Genomic DNA, 24,946 nt, shown 5'->3' with positions numbered 1-24,946 from the left:
ATGTGTTGGTACCCATTACCCTCCCCTCCCCCCGCCCCCCATCTTGGTTTTCCCCCTTCCCTATCCAATTTCAAATAACCAAATACAAATAAATCCAATATATCAGATAACAAAATGAGATACTGTAACAATATGAGATAACCAAGGGGCAGCAAAGGAGATGAGAGATACCATAGTACATTAAGGACAACAATAGCCAAAAAATGAAAGCAACTCATATATCTGTTCACAGACATGTAAGCAAAGGAATATTATTCAGTCTTGAAAAAAGAAGAAATTTGAAGACAAGCCAGTCACAAGAAGACAAATATAGTGTGATTCTATTCAGATGAAATATCTACTATAATTTTAAAAATACTGAACTGGACGTGGTAGAGCATATTCAGGAGGAGGGTAAAGTTGAGGCCAGTCTTGATTGCAAAACCCTGTGGAAGGAAGGAAGGAAGGGAGGGAGGAAGGGAGGGAGGGAGAAAAAGAAGAGAGAGAAAGAGAAAAGAAGACAAAGCAGAGAGGGAGGGAGAAGGAAAGCAGGGACAGAGGAGAAGAAAGGAAAGGAGGCGGGAAGGAAGGAGAAAAGTTAAAAGAAAATTTTGGTTAAGGTGGACATCTCCTTTTCCTTTTTCCATGGCACAGGGATTTGAACTCAAAAGACTCAGCTTGTTAGTCAAGCATTCTACCACTTGAGCCACGTGCCCAGCCCAGGATGGTTAATTTTATGTAATGTGTCTTGCCACAATTAAAAAATAAAAATATCCACCAGTTTAAAACAGACAATTCAGTGACTTCTATGTAAAACATTAGCATAATCTAATTTTTTATTTTTATTACCCATTTCCCTGATTCCCCCTCTCCCTTGGAAAAATAAAAATAAAGTCTCAAGAGCAAGAGGAGTCGTTTTAAACAGGCATGAGTATCATACTTTATTTCTCTGGGGCTTGACACTCATAGACCCTAAGAAGGGCTCTTCAAGTCTTAGTCCAAGCCCCTTAGATGAAAGAATTGAAGTGTAAAGGGACTAAGTGTCAAAGTGAAGGTCACACAACACATTCCTGGCAGAGCCAGGTCTTTGATTCCTTGTCAAGCTATTTTTCCCATAACAAAAATGCTGTGTCATTCACTTCCTTCCAACTGATGCTGACAACAGCTTCATGGCACAGAGAAGATGTTACCCTTCCCTGCTGCGGACAGCTGGAATCTTTTCTGCAGCTTCCCAGCCCACCCTCCTGAGCTAAGAAGCAGAGAGCAAAGGGAAGACGAGAAAAATCTACAACTGTGTTCAATAATGCTCCCTCCTGCCTTCGCTGTGCCAGAGAAGTTATAATGAGTTTTATTGAGAATAATGTCTCAGGCTCTCTTAGAAGAGGAATTGGAAACATGCTACATGAGGTGACCTTACCTGTGAAAGATGGGGCCTTTTGTAGAGATGGCTGTGATCAGTGGTAGCAATATCATCTGGCAGGAATGCCAAGGCCTGGGGCTGGTGGTCGGAGTGGGGACTATTACATCCCTGGCCACAGGGCTGAGAGATAGCAGCAGAAGATAGGTGAGCTGTGTGCCCTGATACATCCAGGTGGCTTATGCTTCTTGCCTGGTTTACAGTAGTATTTCAGTCCAGGAGAGTCAGGGCCTGGGCAATCACTGAAAAAATCAAGTTGGACTCAGGGGTAGAGAGGGAGGAATCACATGTGATTACCTTCAAGATGTGTTCCAATCTTCTTTCTGAACCCATCTGTTAACAGATGCATTTCAAACTGCTCTTAGCTCCAGGAGGGCTGGTGGAGGGGTGGAGGACCTCTGGTTTCTAAATATGGAAAGTGGAAAGCTAAATAACAGTGGCTGTGGGGAGGGAAAGGGATCATACAATCACCGACTCAAAAGCATTGAAAGTCTTGAAGGCAAATCCTGGTGAGATCAGGGATCCTTGTTTCCTCTGCTGTTTGGACTCATTTGATCTGTCCTCCTTGGGGTGATGCAGGCCCCTATGAGTGCCTGGCATTTCTTCAGCCAGGCCAGGCAAGATGCAGCCATTCTGAAGGTCCTGTGAGCGAGTTTCCCTCAGAGGAGACAAACCTGACTGGAAGGGTGGTGACTGTGGGGAATGACACAGACACTCAGACAATGGACTCCCTGACTGGAGCCCAGGGAATGACTGGATCATTCATTTTTTAAACTCCCAGTGCCTAGCAGAGTGCCTGGCACATTTGTTTGCTGAATGAGAGAATGAGTAGGAACGTTTCATATCAAATGATGCATTGTTGTTTACAAAGGAATTTATTTCCCATGTATGAACTCATACTCACAAATGCCGGTACTTATCCATGGGAGGTAGACAGGACTGTTTTACAGATGAGATCACATAGCTGTTGGTTGGAGATACAGCATTCAGACCCAAATTTACTAATATTTTTGTGGAGGTAGGTTATTGAGCCTCCCCTTCCTAAAGTGCAAATAAGAATTCGGGTGGCTCTGTGTGACTTCTGCATCCTGACCCTAAAACCTGGAGTACATATATTTTTTTCACCTAAGTCTCTCAGTGATGGCATTATTTCTGTTATTTTAAACTCAATTCAATTACCAGTTAAAATACAATTTGGGGGATTAAACCAGTTACCAGGGAATCCACATGTAATTTGTAGTAGCCATTTCCTGATACAGATTTGGTATAATGTATCAATCCAGTTTTTTGTCCTTTCAATTACAAAAACTAGATTGTAGCTTTTGTGGCCCTGGGTCTTCAAGAAACACATGTTCACGCATTGTCACTGCTTAATGAGATCCTTGTTCCTGTTGAACTTCTAAGACCTTATTGGAAATCAATGGTTGCTTCAGATCCTCATCATGTAATGTCTGAGGAGACCTAGACGAAATCACTCTGCAGCACGGTTTGAGATTGCAGGATGTGGAGCGCGTGCTGTAATTACAATGAATGCTGCCTCTGCTGCGAGACATATTCAGTTTTAACTCTGTGCACACTGCGCTGGAGGGAAGTTCTCCATGCCAAATTACTTCCTCCCCAACACATGGCACGATCATAGCCTTCCCTCCTGGTAGCAAGCAGGTAACCGGGATCACCTAACTCCCGGCGAAAGCCACTGAACAGGGAGTTTTCCTTTCCTAGTAACTGTTGCTATGGGAGAACGTGGCTTCCAGTCCCCCGAGGACGCGTTCGGCTGTCCCTTCCCCCGCCCCCCTCCCCGCCGCCGCCGCCGCCGCCGCCACCGCCTGCGTACGAACTACATTTCCCATGATGCTCGAGGGTGGTCTCCGTTGTGACGCACTCGGTGTCCGCGGAGGGAGGGAGGGAAGGAGGAAGGGAAGCCGGGGGCGGCGACTGCGGGGAGGTGGGGGTGCACTCTCCCGGTGTCTCCTACGCGCGCGGAGGCTGCCGTCGCCGCTGCCGCCATGTTGGTTTGAGAAGCGATGACAGGAGGCGGCCGCGGCGTGTGGGACGGCTGAGAAGTGGGGGGGTGGGAGGGGAGGAAGAGAAGGAGGGGAGTGGAAGCTCTGAGGGAGAACTATTCTTGGGCCGAGGAGAGGGAGGACCCTGCCGCTTCCGGGGAGCAGCCCCAGTCGGCGTCGGCGGAGCTCGCGAGGCCGGGGAGGGCAGGGGGAAGGCGGAGCCGGAGACGATGCGCCCGGACTCTCGCGGCTGCTCGGCGGCGCCCGCGGCCTGAGCCCCCCCCCCCCCCCGCCCCCCGGCTGCCGCGCGCGGCCTCAGTTCCCCCGGAGGCGGCTCTCCGGGGTGGCTGCCGTCCGGCCTGGAGCACTTCCCGCGCCCCCGTCTCGACTTTCTCTCCGGCTCCCAAGTAGTTAAATGCCCTTGAGCGCGGCTTTCCGAGGCCCGGCTCTCCGCCCCGGCGGCGCGAGTTGAGCCATTTCCCGACCCCCGCCTCCGCTCCTCACCCCGCGGCCGAGCGCACGGGGCTCCCGGGCTCGCTGCGCGCCCGGCGCCGGCCACAGCTCGGCGGCCACTCACCGCTCACGCGTCCATGTGTGGCCACATAGTTATCTGTGTACATCCACGCCGGGGCATTTTTTCTCCTGCTTAATGAGGACTTGACTCGGGAACGAGTGTGAATCATTGCCGGGGCTGGGAAAGGAGGAAGGCGGATTTAACCCCCCTCCCACCCCGCTCCATGTCCGTGTGTCACTCGGCTCCGTCCACCTGGCGCGGCCGGTCCTGGGGCTGCTGCTGCTGCTGCTGCTGACGACGACGACAACGAAGACGGCGACGACGGGGACAGGGGGTGCCCGGCTGTCCTGAGACTTGTCCTCGCTCCGGCCACTCGGCTTCTGGGGATTGTTCTTCGCACAGGAACCGGAGCCAAGGCAGACACTGGGGCTCCGAAATAACTTACTAATTTTTTTTATTATTGTTTTGGAAAGCACATCTCGAACCAATCAACATTGTGAAGATTTTTTTTTTCAAATTTCTGAAGCTTGAAGACTTTCTGATCTTTTGTGTGTATCTGTGTGTCTTGTGTGTGTGTTCGGCGTACACATCTGGGTCTCTATCAAACCGGCAAGATGTCCAGTAATGTCCCGGCGGATATGGTAAGTATATGATAAGTTATGGCACTGATTTAATTGTGGTTTCTTAATCTCTGATCGGAAAGGACGCAGGCGCGGGGCGATTTGCAGGATACGGTCGAAAAGCCACTGTGCTGGGAGATTTGGAGAAGTTGACGCTTCTGTTTCCCCCCTTTAGAAAGTACTGTTTTTAATAACGACTTTTCTCGTTGACTTTGGGTTATGAAGTCTTTAAAAAAAAAAAAGCAATGGAGAAGTCGGGAAATGTAACCAGGGCCCCAAAGGGGGAAGAAATTGCTCCCCATTTGGCTGGAAGCCTCTGAGCACTTGTACTTTAACGCTTCTGAAAACGTCAGTGACAGCCTAGCGAGGACAGGCGTCGTTCTGGAGACCTCGGTAGCCTGGGACTCTTTCTCGGTGACCCAGAGGAGATCACAAAGGCAGCAGATTCAGACTTGACAGTGTTCAAGAGCAGGGATTCCCCCCTTGTCAGGGAAAAGGGGAGTCGAATTTGCCGTGAGCTTTCAGAAGTATCTGGATGAACAAGGATGAGAGCAGAAAACATTGAGATGTTTAGAATTTTCGCCAACCTAGGCTTGACTGTTGAGTTGGCCCTGCGACCAAGGCTTCTTCGAATCAAATATTTAGCCATGTTAGATTTTAGTCTTTTTGAAGAGGATGAAACATTTATTGAGCCTTGGTCACTCCGTGCTGAGAACTTGAAACACGACGTACTGTTGATTATTGACGCTTTTCCTTTGGTTTCAGAAGGTTAAGCTTTTGAGTTAGGTTGACTAACAGTTAAGGTGCAGGCTGTCAGGACTGGGGGTGGGTTTGTGGGCGTGTAGATTCCACTTTCCAGTCCTAAGGACACAGGATTTAGAGAACAAGAACAAGAATCCTGCTTATGAAAGAATTATGGTTAATGTGATTATGCTCACACCTGACATTTGAATGTTTGTAGATTCCACTAAAAAAAATTGAATTTTATCAATGATTAAAATTATTTAAGTTAGCTATTTCTATAAGAAGAAACCACCTTTACAGATTTCTTAAAAAATCAAATGACCTTGGTTTAAAGACATTAGGCTTATATTTGCCTTTCCATTTAATACTCTTTAAATATGAAGGAAGTGGTGTTCTGTCTCTTGATGGCCACACAGTCACCTACACTTAGCATCCCGAGTTTTCTCCACCACTCTCCCCCCCCCCCCCCAACACACACACTGGAGAATAGTCTCCTGGCTGGTATAGTAGCTGATTGACATGGTTTCCTTCACACTGCTTTTCAGATTGCCTGGAGAGGTCTCCAGACAGGACTGGGAAATAGCATTTCCCGTGCTTGTTGAGTGATTTGATCTGTGGGCTCGATCGCCTCCGGCAAAGATTGCTCTCGCCTCCATTTTCTATTCTCCTGCACAGTGCAAGCTGTGGTCACCCAAGTACCCTTTATCCTGTTACAGAAGTTGTAATGGAATAGATTTGTGTCATTAAAACAGTGCCAGTACTTGCCTTAGGCCGAAGGAACGAGAAAAGCTGCAAAGCCGTGCATCAGTAGTAAATTGAGATGATTTGGGGAATACCCCTTTTAAGTGAGAGGGAGGGACGGGAAGCTGTGCTGGGATCTGGGGACTGGGAAGTAGGGGCAAGGTTTTATTAATAGCTGCATTGATGAAATCTGGCTGTTTGTGTTAGACTGTATGTTAGGGCCTTGATGATTCTATGGCGCTTTGAGATCCCTTGATTAAAGGTGAGATGCAAGGGCAAAGCAGTATTATGTAACAAACATAATGCCCAATGATGCTATTTCACAGTGGGTATTGAGGTATACTGTCAGTTTGTTGTGAATGTTTTTGGTGTTTCATGTTTAACTTGCTGTAAGTTAAGATTGTTGTTTGCCTTTTTAAACCTTTGTTTGCCATTTACTTACATTGCATTTTTTGCCTTAGAAGTGTCTTCATTTAAAATGTGCTAAGCATTTAATATGCTAAACATTGGCTTGAAGTTCATCAGTGCTTCATATTTGTTAAACTTCCCATACCAACAATTGAGTTAATTTGAGTTTAGATTCAAGAACAGTTTAGCTCTTTGAATTTGAAAAGCTGATCTCACCACTCCCACATCTTTTCAGAAACTAACATTTTTCTTGCTGTGAAACCTCAAGTGATGAGGGTATGAGTCCTTTAAACTTGCATATACAAATGCATGCATTTTGCAGAGTTGTATAGTGTTAAGCTAAGTGTTGACAAGCTCCTGCAAGATATAAAGAGACAAATGTCATGCTCTTTTCCATTTTAATGGTGCTTGTTGGAAAATCCTGTCCAGAAGGTGGGGTGGGGTGGTGAATTTATAACCTGTCATTATTTCATTACCGATGTTAGAGTTACAGTAATTGTAAATCACTCGGTGTTTTTGGTACACTTTGATGACAATGATTGTGACTTGCTTTAATATCAATATTTTAGCACCAGGTTTTGTTTCATAAGTAGACCTCACATTTCTCACATTGAAATTTTACTTTTAAACATTTGACACATTTTTATGTTTAGGGGGGGTCTCATAATCCACAGGAATCAAATTATGTTAATAACTGTAGTTTGTCTGCATGAAGACATTCAAGAGTAGGTAAATAAGGCAGTAATTTTACTTTTTAGACTGAGAAAGTTATCAAGATAAAGTCTTGTATTTTTTTAAGTATTTTATTTTACACAACATTTGGGATATCATTTAGGGCTTTGAGCTAAAATTATACTTTATGATACCCATTACATTGGAAACTATTACTTAGGGAATTGTGTGAGAACAATGGCAAAGCATTGCTGGTATTTGAAAGATTTCAATTGCTGAAGCAGCTATAAGCACCAAATCTTTAAAAGAAATGTTGAAATTGTTAGAAATATAATGATTTTGTAGTCTAGGCTTAAATGAGAGAACAATACACCTTTTTTTCCCCCAGCATGCATTATTTACTTAATATTAGTATATATTTCAATTGTTCTTTTTGTTTTATTCTATTCATGAAGGAAATATTGGAGCCCTCTTGTGGACAGGAAGTAACTAAAATAATTTTCCTTTTAAAGTGAACTTTTATCACTTTTCCAAGTAAAATGACATATGTAGGATATGATAGGAAAAGACCCAACAAACAGAACATTCTCAATAATAAGTTAAAAATACCTCAATATAATTGTACCTGTTTATCTTTCTTTCTCCTGTTAGATTCAACTCTTAAGTTCAGAGATTTTATGAAGCTACAGTTTTATGTATATAAGGAATAACTTCATAAATAACATAAATAGCTAGTTAAATGTTTCTCTAAATTTAATGTTTTAATTGCTGTGTCTTACATTTGGTGTGTTGAATTCTACATTTTATTGAGAAAACAATTTCCCTCAGCTTTGAGCTCTGAATTCTACCTAACTCATGTCTCTTAGCCCAAAGTAGGATTATGCTTCCCGTGAATCATATTTCTTCAGTACCTTTGGCATTTTTCTTACACTTACATCGAATTTATATGGACATAGTATCTTAGATTTCTTATATCTCCCATGGTTTCTAAAACAGAATAGATGCTTAAAAATTGTTGACTTCAGCTGGGCACTGGTGGCTCTCGTCTGTAATTCTAATTACTATGAGGAGGCTGAGATCTGAAGATCACAGTTCGAAGCTTGCCTGGGCACTAAAATCCATGAGACTCATCGCCAGTTAACCACCAGAAAACCCAAAGTGGCACTGTGGCTCAAGTAGTAGAGTGCTAGCTAGCTTTGACCTGAAGAGCTCAGGGACAGTGCCCAGACGCAGAGTTCAAGCCCCTTGGCCAACAACAACAGCAAAAAAATGTTGACTTTTTTTCACTAAGGGTTACTGAAGTCTTTGTTACTTTTGAAAAATGTAAATAGTGTTCTCTAATGCTACTAGCAAATAGGAAGTTTATGATATTTATGTATTAAGTGTGAAAAGTGTGATATTAAAGCTTGAAATAATTAAATTATTTGACTTAGTGTTGGTGGCTCTTCTAAATGTGATTTAGAAGACGGAAACATCTAATTTTGTATGCTATTTTCCCTCTTACTTTGAGGGAAAAATGAAAGTAACTGGTTGATGGTAACCTAGACTTTGGGTAATGTCATTCTGAATCAGTGAATTTTTGGAAGACATGAAGGTTGTGGTTTGAAATAGCCCAACCTAACAAGTTTTGTTACTCTCTTAATTTCTTGAAGCAGAATGTTCTACACATCACTTTTCCCCTCCTGGGGGTAGGACCTCACCATGTAGCCCAGACTGGCTTTAAACTAGGTCTCTCTCTCTGCCTCAGCCTCCCAAGTGTTAGAATTATAGATATGCATCGCCTTGCCCAGATTAATTCATTTTCAATGTCTTAGAGTCACTATTTGAATAATACTAATTCTATTTAGTGTTTATTGTATACATTATGCAGTTACATGTGTACTACATTGCATAATATGCTATAGATGGTTTTGTCAATCTAGAAAGCTCTTCTCAACTCTTGGTATAGATAGTAAGGGTTGTTTTTTTTTTTTAATATGTACCTCTTGACTAGATAAACAGTTGAGTGAGATGAGACATGTAACAATAAAAATAGTAAGAATAAAAATAGTAGTATTTCTGAGTATTTTGTGCTCCCAAAAGTAGGAATGAGCTCTTGTATTAATATATTGATTAGCTCAGAGACTTCCTAGATCCACACTCAAAGTGTTTACATAAGTGGGGTTTACTGAGGGAAGGCATGAGAATTTTGTAGAGATCAATAGAAACACCATAACTTTCTCAATTTCAAAAATCTTTTTATTATATAATGACTTTAAAAATACTTTTAGCTGGGCCCAGGAGGCTGAGATCTGAGGATCATAGTTCAAAGCCAGCCTGGGCACTAAAGTCCGTGAGACTCTTATCTCCAATTAACCACCGGAAAACCTGAAGTGGTACTGTGGCTCAAAAAGTAGGGCAGTAGCTTTGAGCTGAAGAGCACAAAAACTGCCTAGGGCCCAGAGTTCAAATCCTACAACTGATCAAAAGAAAAAAAAATACTTTTAAAGAAGTCTATGAGGGGACAGCAGTTTGGCCTAGTGGTTGAGTGTTTGCCTAGGATACACATACCTTGGTACCACATACATAGAAAAAGCCAGAAATGGTCCTGCTGCTCAAGTGGTAGAGCTCTACCTTGAGAAAGGCCAAGGACCATGCTCAGGCTGAGTTCAAGCCCCAAGGCTGGCAATAAATAAAGTCTATGATACTTGGTTTTAACATGACAGGATTTTTTTTTTTTTTTTTTTTTTTGCCAGTCTTGGGCTTAAGCTCAGGGCCTGAGGACTGTCCTTGGATTTTTCTCAAGGCTAGAACTCTATCACTTGAGCCTCAGCACCACTTCTGGCTTTTTCTAAGTGTGTGGTACCAAGGAATCGAAACTGGGTCTTCATGCATGCTAGGCAAACACTCTACCACTAGGCCAAACACCCAGGATTTTTACTGTCAAAGAATTTGAGTTGTAGAACTTACAGATGAATCCTACACTTACTAAAAACATGGTGATCTTTTCTGTAATAAAACAATATGCTGTCTAGCAAGTATTTTGGGGAAAACACAAACTTGTGTCATTATGGCAGTACTGTGATTTTCTTATTTTTTATTTTATCTGGTCTAAGATTTGAATTTAGGGTCTTGCAAGCATCGTACCACTTGAGCATGCTTCTAAGAAGCCCTATGTGTTTTAAATCTTAGGTGCTTTAAAGAAGAGCCAATGCTATGGAAAGAACATTTTTGAAAGCATGTTTAGATATTCCCAATCCATTGAGGAAAAAAGTCAGGGATTCCAGGGACTTTGGACCCTTTCATTTATTGAAAACACAGAAAGCAACACAGTTATTTTGTTTATAAAAACAAAATCAGGGCTGGCGTTTGGCCTAGTGGTAAAGTGCTTGCCTCGCATGCATGAAGACCGGATTCGATTCCTCGGTACCACATACATAGAAAAAAGCCGGAAATGGTGCTGAGGCTCAAGTGGTAGAGCTCTAGCTTTGAGAAAGTCCAAGGACAGTGCTCAAGCCCTGAGCTCAAGCCCAGAACTGACAAAAAAACAAAAAACAACAACAACAACAAAAATCTGACATCAGGAAAAATAAAACCTTAGTAACAGTTGATATCACAACTGGTTTAATAAAAAATTTACATGTTTAGAATAGAAAAAGCTGTATACTGATTTAGTAACCCTGTGATGGCATGTTGTACTATATGGATCTATGAAAATCTTTATGACCCAGGTTTTTCAGTTGTGACAGGACAGCTCTTGAAACCATGTGTCAAAATTGGTTTCACAGACTATAAAACCCCAAATTTTGCAAAATAGGCATACTCAATAATGCTTTTGTTTAAGATGTTATCAGGAGTATTAAAATAATTTTACTGTTCTTATTAAGGTGTTATACATAGGGGTTATCATTTCGTAAGCCAGCTTTTAGACAATGTCACCTCTTCATTTCCTTTCCCTCAGTTTTCCCCTCCCTGCCCACAAGTTACATAGGTCATTTTCCACATAGGGTATTCTGATAGCGTGATTGCATTTGTTCACCCTTTGTCTCCCTCCTTTTCTGTACTCCCTACTGTACCCTCTCCAGAAGAAAGGGGGAGGGGAGCATAAACCACCATCATCAAAATTATTTTAAGGATTGTAAAAGTAAAATGAACACAAACAAAATAGTTAATGAAGTAAAATTAAAACATTTTATCTTTTTCATTTCTATTTTAGTATAAGTTCTATAATAAACATCTATATGATTCCTAAGCAGATACACATACTGGAAATATGTACTCAGTGAAGTATTGAGTAAAGAATGTTCAGTCAAAAAGTTTAAAAGCTATTCTAAATTTTAAGTGAGCCCACACCTTGGTCCTATTTATTTTGGTTGTGTAGTATTTCATTTCTTCAGTGATTGATGGTGGTGGTACCTATGTCTTAGCAGTGTTTTACGAAAACCAACCTACCTTCCTTCCTTCCTTCCTTCCTTCCTTCCTTCCTTCCTTCCTTCCTTCCTTCCGTCTGTCTTTGGAAGGAGGTTAGGAGAGGGCAGTCTCAACTATATTGACCTCAGCTGACAGAATTCCTGGAGTCAAGACAGCCTCTGAGTAGCTGGGCTACAGGCATGTACTACCACACCCAACATGACACAGATTCTTATAGTGTAACACTTGGTAAATTATTTTAACAATACAAATTGCTCACATGGCTTTACTTTGAGTTCAAAGAAAGACAGCTAATGGTTATTGTGTACTTGCTATTTACCAGGCATCTGGGTGGCATTTTAATTTCATCACATTTGATAGCATTTAATTTCATCACAGTGACAAGCCTTCTTCAGCAAGGAAGAAAGTTCACCAAGGGAACCCTGCAGTCTCAGAGAGAAGGAAGAATTTTTGATGGGGATTGTGCGATGCTGAATGATTTAAATTAGAAACTAGGGCATTGAATTGATTCGAGATAGAATGTTCACGAACATGGAGATCAGTTGGCACTGGTGACTTGTAGTCTATTTAGGAAATAGGAGAAGGAGGGAAGTTGGGGAAGTCCACCATGAAAACACTGTAAGCACTCAAAAGGAGGGTAGTCATTTTAGAGTTGTGGTGTGGCCTAGGGAGAAACTGTTGTTTATTGGTTTTGTACATGTCTTTCAGACTCTCAGAGCAGTCTGATTATTAAAGGAGCTCATTTTTACTTTCTCACACCTAGCTTTAGAGAAACTAAGAAAACCATTAGAGCTGGAATGGAGGTATGACCCAAGTGGTAGAATGCCTAAGCAAAAAATGACAGGGCCCAGGTGGGCCTAGGTTTGAACACTAGGTTCAGACACCAGTACTGGACCAAAAAGGGCATGGGAGTGAGTGTTAAGTTCACTCAGAAAGAATATCAGGTTTGAGTAGATATCTGGGTCTGGTGGCAGAGTGATAAACATTCTGCACCCTTCTCTATACCCAAACAAACCTTGCCACTCCCAGGGCAATGCTGCTACTTCTTCTTCGTTGTTGTTCTTTCTTCTTCACCCCCCTCTTTTTTTCTTTTTTTGCCAGCCCCTGGCTTGAGCTCAGAACCTGAGTACTATTCTTGGGCTTTCCTCAAAGTCAGTGCTCTACCACTTGAGCCACAGCATGACTTTTTCTATGTATGTGGTACTGAGGAATTGAACCCTGGTCTTTGTGCATGCTAGGCAAGCACTCTACCACTAGGCCAAACTCCCAGCCGCACATGTTCTTGAGTAGCAGCTAGATTCCTTCCCAACACCCTGCTGCTCCTGACATAGAGATGAAAAAAAAAACATTTTATATTTCCTTGAAATATATTTTGTAACTCTACAATTGAAATGTTTTAATGAGCACTGGTTGTCCTCCTAATTGCTGAGTTAGAGCTTCCTTTGAGTTTGCTTGAATATTTAATTCTTTTGTCGCTTATAGATGAATGCTAGGATAGGGCTCAAAAGATATAGCAGATTGCAACATTAGTGTCTCTAGTTAAGGTGGAGGGAAAAAAGTAAGGAATTTCAGGAACAGAGTTTACTTGCTCCTGTTCTGCTCTTCTGTGGAATGTTTGGCTGTGATGTTAGGTACATGACAGGAAAGGCAGTTTTTCAAAGCTAATGATATGGAAGTACCTTTATAAGGAAGCAAAGGAAAGTTAGCTGTGGTGGTCTTGCTCAGCCCTGTTGGTCCCATCTTGTTTTGGTAGTCCGCTGTAATTCTGCTCTTGTTGACCTCTAGTCAGAATGCCCTTTTCCTTTTTCTTCCCCTGTGCCTATCCTACTTTACTTTTGTGTGTGTATTTGTTACACTGTGTTCCTGTGTGTAAACTTGAATATATTCAAATCTAGTAGCATTTTTTACGGTCTGTTTTCTCTAGGCAATTTTCTATGACTAGATTTATTTTATGACTAGATTTTCAGAAGGAAAATGTTCTTCGTGCTGAACAAAGTTGTTGACGTTTGGTATTATATCTCATTTATGCACTTAAATTAAGGTGGCAATTTATTGTGTCTAGACAAAATGTTCTTATGATAATGCTTTTCTTCAACATAAAAGAACTGGTTTTGGCTTAGAATAATTCCTGTTTTTTTAATTTAGGTTATATATTGTGAATGTCACTCATGAATAAGTATATAACCACATTGTAATTTTTTGAACTGATCCTGTCTTATCTGTTACCCTAAGGATAAAATTGTTAGAAATTCTTACTGTACCAAAAGATATATGTTAATTTTTTTACTGGCTAGGTGGGAGGAAGATATATATTTACTAATTTAAAAGCATCCTTGAATCTTCAGATGAAATGTGATTCATTTATGCATATATGTATATAATATTTAGATATGTATAATCTCTATATAGTATATATTAATGTGCAATATATTATATGCTATATATGATAAATGTGTGATATGTAAATATTTCACATACATACATACATATAAATAATTTTTCCCCTTTACACCATTCTAGCTGTATCCAGTCTGGACTGAAAGTTACTACGTAGCTAGCCCAGACGGGTTTCCTCTACATCTTCCTGCTCATCCTCCTATTAGATGGGATTTTATGTTTGAGTACCACACTTTGCTGCATTGTCTTTTTAAGTATACTAGATACTTTGTATGTTTCATTTTTGTTCATGGAAGAGATTGCAAAGTGATTTTAATTTCTTGTAAAATCTTTGGCAAATTTAGTTTACATTAAGATTACATTGATCTCATAAATTGAGCTGGGAATTTTTTTTGAGTTTTCTGGAAGAGTTTGTAGATGATGATTTTATTTCATCCCAATGTAGTCAAAAGAATTCTGTGGGGAAGCACCTCGATTGTTCTTGTAAATAGTATTAATTCTATCTCCTCATTTCATTCAGGACAATTTGCATTTTCTATTTCTTTGTCAGTTTTGGTAACTTGTATTTAAGCATTTAGTCCACTTCATACAAATGTTCCAAGTTGGCATAGGTGTTTTACAATGTCATTTGACATTTATAGTATCTGCTTTGCTTATTGTTAATTTGTCTCAGTGTTTTTAAGGAGCCAATGTATTTTATTTTATTTTTTTGCCAGTCCTGGGTTTGAGTTCAGGGTCTGAGCACTGTCTTTGGACTTTCTCAAGGCTAGAGCTCTAACACTTGAGCCTCAGCACCACTTCCGGCTTTTTTCTGTGCATATGATACTGAGGAATTGAACCTGGGTCTTTGTGCATGCTATGCGAGCACTCTACCACTAGGTCAAACTCCCGCCCCAAGGAGCCAATTTTTAAAATTATAAATTTACTTTCTGCTTTTACCCTTACTTCTACTTAAAATAATTTGCTGAAGTTTTGAGGTTGAGCAGAATGTAGGCCTTGTAAGACCAGTGAGTAGTGTGGATCTTCAATTTCCACCTAACTTTGACAATTCCAGTTTTTGCTTCTGAACTTTATGACATGGATAGACGCTCTAGGATGCTGTTCTCTGCTTGCTTTGCAAAATACCTACAGGGAAGATGTAGGGGAGATCTTCTCAGTATGTTCCTCCTGTGCTTCTGACTATTGATTTCTCTCCCTCTCTTCAAATTGTGGGGAATTTGATCCTATATTACAGTCCAGTCTCATGACTGGACTTCAGTTTTGTTGTTTTGTCCTACAGTTTTACCACCCTCCTCCCATTCCTATTGTAGATAAGAATAACTAAAATTAAATACATAACTGTGCTGCTTTTTATGGTGTTATCAGCCAAGCAGCATTAAGGCTAACATTGTTATGGGTCAACGCTGGTACTTCTCTTTTCCACTTTGCCCTATCAGTCTATCAAGTATATATGGAACCCATCCACTTCACTTCATCTCCAGACTGCCGACCTAGTGCAAACACTATGTCTTGTCTTGCAGACTCCTGAATTTGTCTTGAAATTAGTCCTTCTACTTTAGTCTTGTAATACTTTTTCCAAAATAGCTTTAATGGGGGCTGGGTGAATGGCCTAGTGGTAGAGTGCTTGCCTAGCATGCACAAAGCCCTGCGTTCAATTCCTCACTACCACATACACAGAAAAAGCCAGAAATGGTGCTGTGGCTCAAGAGGTAGAGCAGTAGGCTTGAAAAAGCCCAAGGACAGTACCCAGGTCTTGAGTTCAAGCAAAACAAAAACAAACTTTAATGTTCCCACTGAAAAAATTTCAATAGGTAAAATGACCTTTCAAGATTTTGAATAATTAGTTCCTGCCCATTTTAGGAATTTTAACTCTTTTTACTTAATACATCTATATCATACAGGTCCTCACACATAATGCAAGCTCTTTCCCAGTGGTCCTTCTTAGTTTTTTTGTCCTGAAACTTCTCTTGACCATACCTAAGATATCCATTTGATCTCATCCATAGCATGTATTACATTTTTTAATTCTTTTATTTCTCTTCCTTAGTAGGCTATTGTTGCCTCAACTATTATTAGTATTTTTTTTGTTTTGTTTTAAATATGGTAGGCTCTTTATAAATGTTTTTGGAGTTGGGCGAAAGTGGCTCACACCTGTGATTCTAGCTACTCAGGAGGCTAATATCTGAGAATTGAGATTTGAAGCCAGCCTGGGCAGGAAAGTTCGTGAAACTTTTTTTTTTTTTTTTTGGTGGGTCATGGGGGCTTGAACTCTGGGCTTGGGAGCTGTCCCTGAGCTCTTCAGCTCAAAGCTACCACCCTAACCCTTGAGTCACAACCCCACTTCCCATTTTCCAGTGGTTAATTGGAGATAAAAGAGTCTCATGGACTTTAGTGCCCAGGCTGGCTTTGAACCAGATCTCAGCCTCCTGAGTAGCTAGGATTACAGGTGTGAGCCACTGTGCTGGCTAGAACTTTCTTTAACTTTGGCAGAATAACTACAAACAATATTATATCTGGCTTTCTGGGTTTGATTAGTAAACAATAAACAAAACTTCTGTCTGGTATGTATATACCTTTCCTGTATCCCAAGAAGGCATTTAATTTGTCTCTGTGATGAGTTTAATATAATAACAGATAGTCTTGCAAATAGTTAAAAGAAATTACAAATGCATGGAAATAGTTTCTGTATATAGGTATTTTGGAACCTAGGTAAGTCTTACTGGTTTTTTTTGTTTTTAAATTTATATCCTTTCGTTCTTAAACAGTCTACCTCTTTCTTTCTTTCTTTCTTTCTTTCTTTCTTTCTTTCTTTCTTTCTTTCTTTCTTTCTTTCTTTCTTTCTTTGCCAGTCCTGGGTCCTTGGACTTTATCAAGGCTAGAGCTCTACCACTTGAGCCTCAGCACCATTTCTGGCTTTTTTCTATGTATGTGGTACCAAGGAATTGAACCCGGGTCCTCGTGCATGCTAGGCAAGCACTCTACCACTAGGCCAAACTCCAGGCCCCAAGTCTTACTGTTTTATTTTCAGTAATTAAATATAGTTTAATATGTATTGATTGGTCATATCCAAGTGAGCATTATTCTGAGTACTTCACACATATTCCACAAAATTTCTCTGTAATGGAGCCAGGACTGTGGCCTAGTGGTAGAGTGCTTGCCTAGCATGCATGAAGCCCTGACTTCAGTTCCTCAGTACCACAGGGAAGGACAGAAGTGTGCAAGCTTTAGCCTTGAGAAAGCCCAAGGACAGTGCTCAGACCCTGAATAAAAATCTATAATGCCATTATCTAAGTATGATCATCATTTTGCAGATAAGGAAGCTAAAACATGGAGTCTGGAAGCATTTAGCTGGTAACTGGCAGATCCAGGATTTGTTGATTTAAGCCATGTCCAGTGTCTTTAGAATGAAGGAACACAAATAAATTAGAAAATAAGGACAAAAACTTGATATAATATTGTTATACAATTTCATAAATAGGAGCCATGTGTGAAAAATTCAGGACTGTAGGGAATCTGGGAGTATTGCAAACCAAGAGTTTATTCTATGTCACTGTAAGAAGGCTGAGGCTGGCAATGTGGCTTAGTAGTAGAGTGCTTGCCTAGCATGCATGAAGCCCTGGGTTTGTTTCCTCAGTATCACGTGATATGCATAGAAAAAGCCAGAAGTAGTGCTCTTGCTGAAGTGGTAGAGTACTAGCCTTGAGCTGAAGGGACAGTGCCCACCACTGACACCCCTCCCCTAAAAAAAGCTGAAATTGGGCTAATTTCTGGTACATCTTTTGCAGGGTCACTCATACTACTGTCACTAGATACTTTATTAGAAAAGCAATACAAAAATTATTTGTTGAGATGCTATGGGCTAGGATATACTGTTAGGTTTAACCCGTCATTTTAATTCATCCTGTAATACTTTATTTGTAGAACCTTCTGTTAAAGATTGACATTTTACCCTTATAGTTATCTATAGAAAAGTTCAGAAAGGCCAGGAGGGTGGCCTAGTGGTATAGTACCTAACATGTACCAAGCCCTGAATTCAATTCCTTGCTACCAACCACATACCCAGAACAAGCTAGTTGTGCTGTGACTCAGTTCAAGTCCCTGGGCTAGCACAAAAGAGGAGGAGGAGAAGGAGGAGGCGGCGGCAGAAAAGGAAAAGGAGAAAAGAAAGAAGTTCAGGAAGTGGGTTGGCCCAGAAAATTATTGTCTTGTGGCAAAGTTGTAGGCTTTTCATCCCCTCTGACATTGTTGATCTCTAATTCTTTGGGAGAGGAAAAGCATCTCTACATTCTTTCTAAAGTGTTTAATTTGCTAATATAATTTTCTTCTGACTTTTCCATTTTAAGAAAAGTGATGACTTTCTGGTAAAAGAACATACATTGTTTTAGAAAATAGCTCTGAAAAAGGAAGTCTACATAATTTGTAGTCTCCTAGTATCCTAAATCATTTTAAGTAGTGATCATTCAGGGCCAATGGCAGAAAGTAATTGCTATATCAAGTCTTCCAATGTCATGAATTGGTAGAAGAATCATTGTAACAACTTTTTTTATGGATCTGACCAGGTCTTATTCTCCTAGGCAACTGTTTCCTTTGAACTCTTTGGCAGTGTTTCAGTATCTCAGGACTTCTGGTATGAAAAAAAGAAATTAGTAAAATAACCATATTTGGCCTTTCTATCCTATACTCCATACTTTTCTCTCCTAAAGATAAATCACTTTTGCATAGGATTTCAGTGAAATCTTTCAGATTTTTAATGTTCACAAAGTCAGTGAGGTGAGATTATGCAGCACTTCATATTTTGTGAGTAATATTTTATTTGTATCTATGCTGTATTTGTTCCTCCTGGATCATTCTGAGTTAAATTCCACTTACAAGTATTTCCAGACATATTACATATTTTATATCATACCCATTGTTTGTTGAAACAACTATATTCACATTGCTCCTTAAAAATGAGCAGTAATTATGAAACATACATAATAAGATAAATTTCTGTGCTGCCTTTTAGTAGTTTGAAAAACAGTTAAAAATGGGTTTAATAATAAAGTGGTTTTTGTCCAGAGAAATAACGTTCAGGTAATCTATGTATTACCTTTGAAAAGTCCAGGTTTTAAAAAATATATTTTTTACTGGAAGGAAAAGGAAGAACATAAACATTATTTATATCTTTGGCCAAGTGACCTAAACTGTTCTCTTTTTCCTTGCTCTGTATGTAAGAGATTAGTTACTTAAATAATTAATGTGAAGTGCCTCTGAATTCTTGTGGTTTGAAGGCTTTACAAATATATTAAGTTTCTCTTCCTGAGTGAAAAGGATGTGTGTGATAGTATCTTTTATTCCTGGGTTAGTCTAAATTTAGGCTTCTTGATCATGAATTAGAAAGCTTGTGATAGAGTATGGCTGTTTTCTTATTTTAGCTTTTTTTTTCCCCCTGAATTTCTTTTCACTCCTTGATGCAGTAAAGGCTGAGTGCAGAGCTAAATATTGGTGTGATGTAGCTTCTAGCCCAGAGCATTTGTACATAATAAGTTCTATCCTTGGGACTTGAAATGAGGTCCTAAAATAAAATTTCTCAATGAAACACACTAATTTGCTAACTGGCAGCTGTATCGAATCTTAAAAATAAACTTTTGCCAACAGTTCGGGCTAGAACAAGTTACTTTTTATAACTCAGACTGAAAGAAGCACTTTTAAAACATTCTGTGGATCAAATCTAGTTTTGAATGTATGCCTTATAAAAACAAATGTCTTTAACTGGTTGCTATTTATCTAGCTTTGCTCTTGTATCTATCACAAGCCTGACTTGGTATTACATGTACATGTCAAATTGTATTTAAATATTCCATTTAACCTGATTTTAATACTAATTCTGCTGATTAGACTTTATTATCTATGATTATGTTCTACTTTTAGAGTTGGATTACAGATTCAACATCAAAGAAAAATTGTAAAACAGCACAGAATGCCAGGAGGCCATTTGTAATTCTAGCAACTCAGAAAGCTAAGATCTGAGGATCAGGGTTCAGTGGCAGTCTGAGTGGGGAACTCCATGTGACTCTTATCTCAGAGGAAGTGGAGATGTGGTTCAAATGGCGGAGTGTTATCTTTAAGTGAAAAGCTAAGGGGCAGTGCCTTTGCTGTTGAGTTCCAGCCCCAGTACTGGTAGCATGGACACACTGGTGAATTTTTGTCTTTAGAAAATGTTGCAAACATCCGAGATAATTTTTGCAACATCTTGAACCAAGATAGAATAAATAACTCCTAATTTATATTTTGCTTATTGATATAGCATTCTTTGTCTCCTAGAGTTTAGCCCAGAACTAAGGAAATAACAAAGGTCTTCAAATAGCAAACTATTAACACAGATTCTCATATACTCCTTAGGTGTTTTCCAGAATTCAACATGGAGAATGTGATTGCCCTTATTTTCCCTGCATTTTCTGGTATTTCATTTTAATGTTTTCGTAGTTCAAAAGTGATTTATCTTAGCCCATCTTTTGCAATTTGCTTTAGGCACAACAGTCAGCATCAGTGATTTAAAACAAAACAAAAACCTGTTATTTTTCTGGAGAATATGATCTGAGAACAGAAGTTTGAAGCAAGCCTCGATTGGAAAGTCTGTGAGACTCTTACCTCACTAGCCTGTTTCCCCCCCCCCAGAATGGAAATGGGATAAAGTGAAAGAACACTAGATTGAGCAAAAGAAACTCAGAAACAAAACCCAATCCCTAAGTACAAGCCCCAGAACCAGCACCAAAAAAAAAAAAAAAGACAACTATTTGATTCCAGAGTAAATTCTCTCAGCTCCATGATTGCATTCCATAATCTAGATAACTTCAATACCATATGTGTTTAAAGGAAAGAAGGGGTTCTACATCAGGTAGAACTAAATAGCATTATTAAATGATACTAATACATTATATTTTCACATGCTCCACAGTTAAAAATGCATTCCAATATCATTCACCTTGGTCATTTAGCTGACAGTCCTCAAAAGGAGTTGGGAGCGTAGCTTAGTGCTTAGCTAACATGCATGAAGCTCTGGGTTTGATTCCTCAGTACCACATACACAGAAAAAGTGGTGCTTTGGCTCAAATGGCATAGTGCTAGCCTTGAGCAAAAACTGTCCAAGGACAGTGCCCAGGCCCTGAGTTCAAGCCCCAGGACTGCCCCCCCCCCAAAAAAAATGGAATTCCTAGCTAACATCCTGAAAGTTTAGGAGAAAATATTTCTAAGCATTTACCTTGTAAGTTCTAAAAAGGATCATGTGTGGTGATACTTAGGATGGACTCTTGCAGAAACTTGTAATTTGATATTGAAGAAGGATGCTAAACGTAACAACATTAGCAATGTATAGGTAATTCAGCTGTCAAAAGTTGAAGTAGCCCAGAAGTTAAAGAAAGCTTAAGGTAGTACTTTGTGAGTTCAGCTCCTTCATTGCAGTTAGGGACTCTCCTAGACAGATTTTCCACCCAGTGTTGCTCTCTCTGTATTTTGGTATGGAAACTCACCTACTAATTTACAGGTAGATTTACTTGGAGGCAATTTGGGAAGCACTCAGAAATACCTCTAAAATATCAGTAATATTCCTGGAGGCTGTATTTTGTAGTTATAGGCTGTGAAAACTGTAGGTGTTTTAGCCTAAAGCAGCATTCAGAAGAGCAAAATAAAATGAAGGATTGGTGTTGTGTTACTCATACTAGATAAATATTTCACCCACTACTATGTTTTACCATGGTTAGGCCAAATCATGTCTCTCAAATATTTGCTCAACATGTTCTAATCGAAGAGGAGTAAACAGATTTTTTTGTCAAAACAGTTCTATATATAAACATGCCTTATTAATTCATCTCAAAATAGACAAAATATTCTCAAAGTTTTAGTGATTTTAATTTCTTTTTCTTCTCTCCTCTTCTTTGGTCATTCTTTTTCTCTCCCTTAGGATAGTCTCATGATATAGCCCAAGCTGGCTTTAAACTCTGATCCTCCTACATCTTCCCAAGTACTGGGATTACAGGCATGAACCATGCCTGGCTTAATTTCTTTTATTTATTTATTTTTTTTTCTGGAGACGACATCCGAAATTGAGATGAATTCTTTGAGGACTTTTATTCTGTGTTGAAACTGAATGACTGCCACCACAGATAGCCAGAATGTTCTGGTTGTGGATAGTGTATTTCAGTAGTGGTTTAGGGTCCTTTACAAACCTATATTTCTAGACCCCCTGGGGCCATATTAAATCAAAGCCTATTTATCTTCATCTGGCCCATGTGACACAAAAGCATGCAACATGTGAATCTTGAACACAATCCTTATTTTCCTATCTTGAACCTATGTTACAATACTTGTAAAAATATTTTGTCTGTTTGACTAATTGTTGAAAGAATAATTTTTTTCCCTTTACCTCTATACAAAATTTGGCCTAGAGCTTCACAAATAAAAATTCGAGTTTTTTTGGGCTGGGAATTTGGCCTAGTGGTAGATTACTTGCCTAGCATGCACGAAGACCCGGGTTCGATTCCTCAGTACCACATACATAGAAAAAAGCCAAAAGTGGTGGTGAGGCTCAAGTGGTAGAGCTCTAGCCTTGAGAAAGTCCAAGGACAGTGCTCAGGCCCTGAGCTCAAGCCCAGGACTGGCAAAAAAAAAAAAAAAAAAAAAAAAAAACGAGTTTTTTTTCATTTATTTTTGTAATTATTGTCAGGGTAATATATAGAGGGATTACAGTTACATTTGTCAGGTAGTGGGTACATTATTTCTCAAATCCTTATACCCCTTCTCATGTTTTTGTCCCTCTTTTTCTCCCCCACCCCAACAGGTTTTTTTTAATTGTAGTTTATATCTCTGCATTAAATCTGTCAACAATTTTTTTTGGGGGGGGGAATAATTCATGGGGCTTGAGCTCGGCCTAGGCACTGTCTCTCAGCTCTTCAGCCCAAGACTACTACCCTACCCTTGAGTCAAGCCCCACTTCCCATTTTCTAGAGGTTAATTGGAGATAAGAGTCTCAGGTCCCTTGTGCCGGGGGCTAGCCTTGAACCTTGATCCTCAGATCTCAGCCTCCTAAGTAGCTATGATTACAGGTGTGAGCTACTGCGCCCGGCTTATGTCAATAATTTTTAAGCAGGCTGTGTGTGTGTGTGTGGTAGGGCTTGAACTCTGGGGCTGGGCACTGTCCGTGAGCTCTTCAGCTCAAGGCTACTGCCCTGCCCCTTTAGCCAGAGCACCCCTTAAGATTTTCTGGTAGTTAATTGGCATAAGAGTCTTACAGACCTTGGTGACTGGGCTGGCTTTGAACCACGATCCTCAGATCTCAAACTCCTGAGTAGCTAGCATTACAGGTGTGAGCTACTGTGCTCGGCTTTCCTTGGACACTTTTTGTTCAAGGTTAGCACTCTTATCACTTGAGCCATAGCACCACTTCCAGCTTTTTCTTTGTATGTGGTTCCAGGGAATCAATCTCAGGGCTTCATGTACGCTAGGCCAGTGCTTACCAGTAAGTAGGCCACGCTCCCCGCCCATCAAGCAAGCTTTTGTGCTGTTATATTGTGAGTTTCCTTTCTAGATTGTTTGCTGTTGGATAGAATATGAATTTGTTTTCCATTGTATCTATTTCTAATGTATCTATTAGATACATTTTATTGTTGTGACAAAAAGTTTAAAGGGGGGGAGGATTATTTTGGCTCACAATTTCAGTGGTTAGTCTTACCTGGAGGGGAAAGTGTGATAGAGTCGAGTAGCTCACTCCATGATGGCCAACAAGTACAGGGACCGCCTCTTGCTTTTACCATCTTCCAGTAATGCCATCATATTATTAATCCATGAAAGGATTAATCTACCCATTAGGTCACAAGCCATTATGGATATCTCCAGACCTGTACTTTACTGATCTCAGAGGTATTTCTTAAGCCAGTCAACTTGACTGGTCTGTAAAGCTAGCAAATAGGCTCAGTTTTAAACACTGAAGAGTAAAATATGTAACTATTGGAAACCTTGTTTATGATTTTTGAGATAATCTATTTGTTTATATTGATTTAAAGACAATATAAGAAGACCATCGTTCTATAAACTTTCTAAATAGGGCCTAAAACTACTTTCCTTTTTAGATCTAGTCACTATGAGGAATGACCTCTCTTGAATACAGTGAAGAATCTTACTTTGTTTCCTGTTGTTCCTGTTGTAATTCCGAACATTATTTCATTATATAATCAGAGTAGTATCAGTAATATTCACTAATGACATCTTTTTCTTCTGAGGTTTTTTTTTATCCTATTTTTTAAAAAAATCTCTGATTTTCTTTCCCCAAAGCATATTTGTATTTATGTTGATTGAAAGTTGTTTTATTTTCATTGCAAAGAATGTAGTAAGCAGTGAATTAAAAGCAGCAACTTGAGTTATTAAAAATGTTTTTATATTTCACTTATAGAAGTTTGCTGGGGCCAAGAGTTTGGCCTAGTGGTAGGTTACTTGCCTAGCATGCATAGACACGGGTTCGATTCCTTAGTAGCACATACACAGAAAAAGCCAGAAGTGGTGCTGTGGCTCAAGTGGTAGAGCACTAGCTTAGGAACAGTGCTCAGGCCCTGAGTTCAGTCCCAAGGATTGGCAAAAAAGTTTGCCTAAGCCCTATTTTTTTTATGTGAATACAGGATCCTGTTCTTTTTTTTTTTTTTTGCCAGTCCTAGGCTTGAGCTCAGGGCCTGAGCACTGTCCTTGGACTTTCTCAAGGCTGGAGCTCTACCACTTGAGCCTTAGCACCACTTCTGGCTTTTTTCTATATATGTGGTACCAAGGAATCGAACCCGGGTCTTCGTGCATGCTAGGCAAGCACTCTACCACTAGGCCAAACTCCCAGCCCCGGATCCTGTTCTTTTATACAATAATTTTCTTTTTAGCTGCATAAAAAATATTTGTGGCTTTAAAAAGTTATTCTTTTCCTTATTGTTTTTCTTCCCTTCCTTCCCATGTTCTGTTTTTTCTTGATGCCTTCTTGTTTTCCCCAGTGGAACCACCTATTCTGCATCATTAATTTTTTTTTTTGCCA

General features: G+C 40.0%; 1 protein-coding gene across 1 annotated transcript in view; it reads left to right on the top strand.

Moving 5' to 3' along the window:
* The first annotated feature begins 4,471 nt into the window (after positions 1–4,471).
* Ubl3 (ubiquitin like 3) overlaps positions 4,472–24,946 on the top strand; it is a 61,477-nt gene continuing 41,002 nt past the window's right edge. Inside the window, exon 1 of the mRNA XM_090342207.1 lies at positions 4,472–4,554. Within this exon, the coding sequence (XP_090198333.1) occupies positions 4,528–4,554 (27 nt within the window). The 5' untranslated portion in view covers positions 4,472–4,527. The remainder of the gene's footprint in view (positions 4,555–24,946) is intronic.

This window comes from Megascapheus bottae, chromosome 11 (genome assembly GCF_031878675.1).
Source record: "Megascapheus bottae isolate mThoBot1 chromosome 11, mThoBot2.hap1, whole genome shotgun sequence".
NCBI lineage: Eukaryota > Metazoa > Chordata > Mammalia > Rodentia > Geomyidae > Megascapheus > Megascapheus bottae.
The sequence above is the reverse complement of the archived record's forward strand: the minus strand, read 5'-3'. Positions and strand labels throughout refer to the sequence as shown.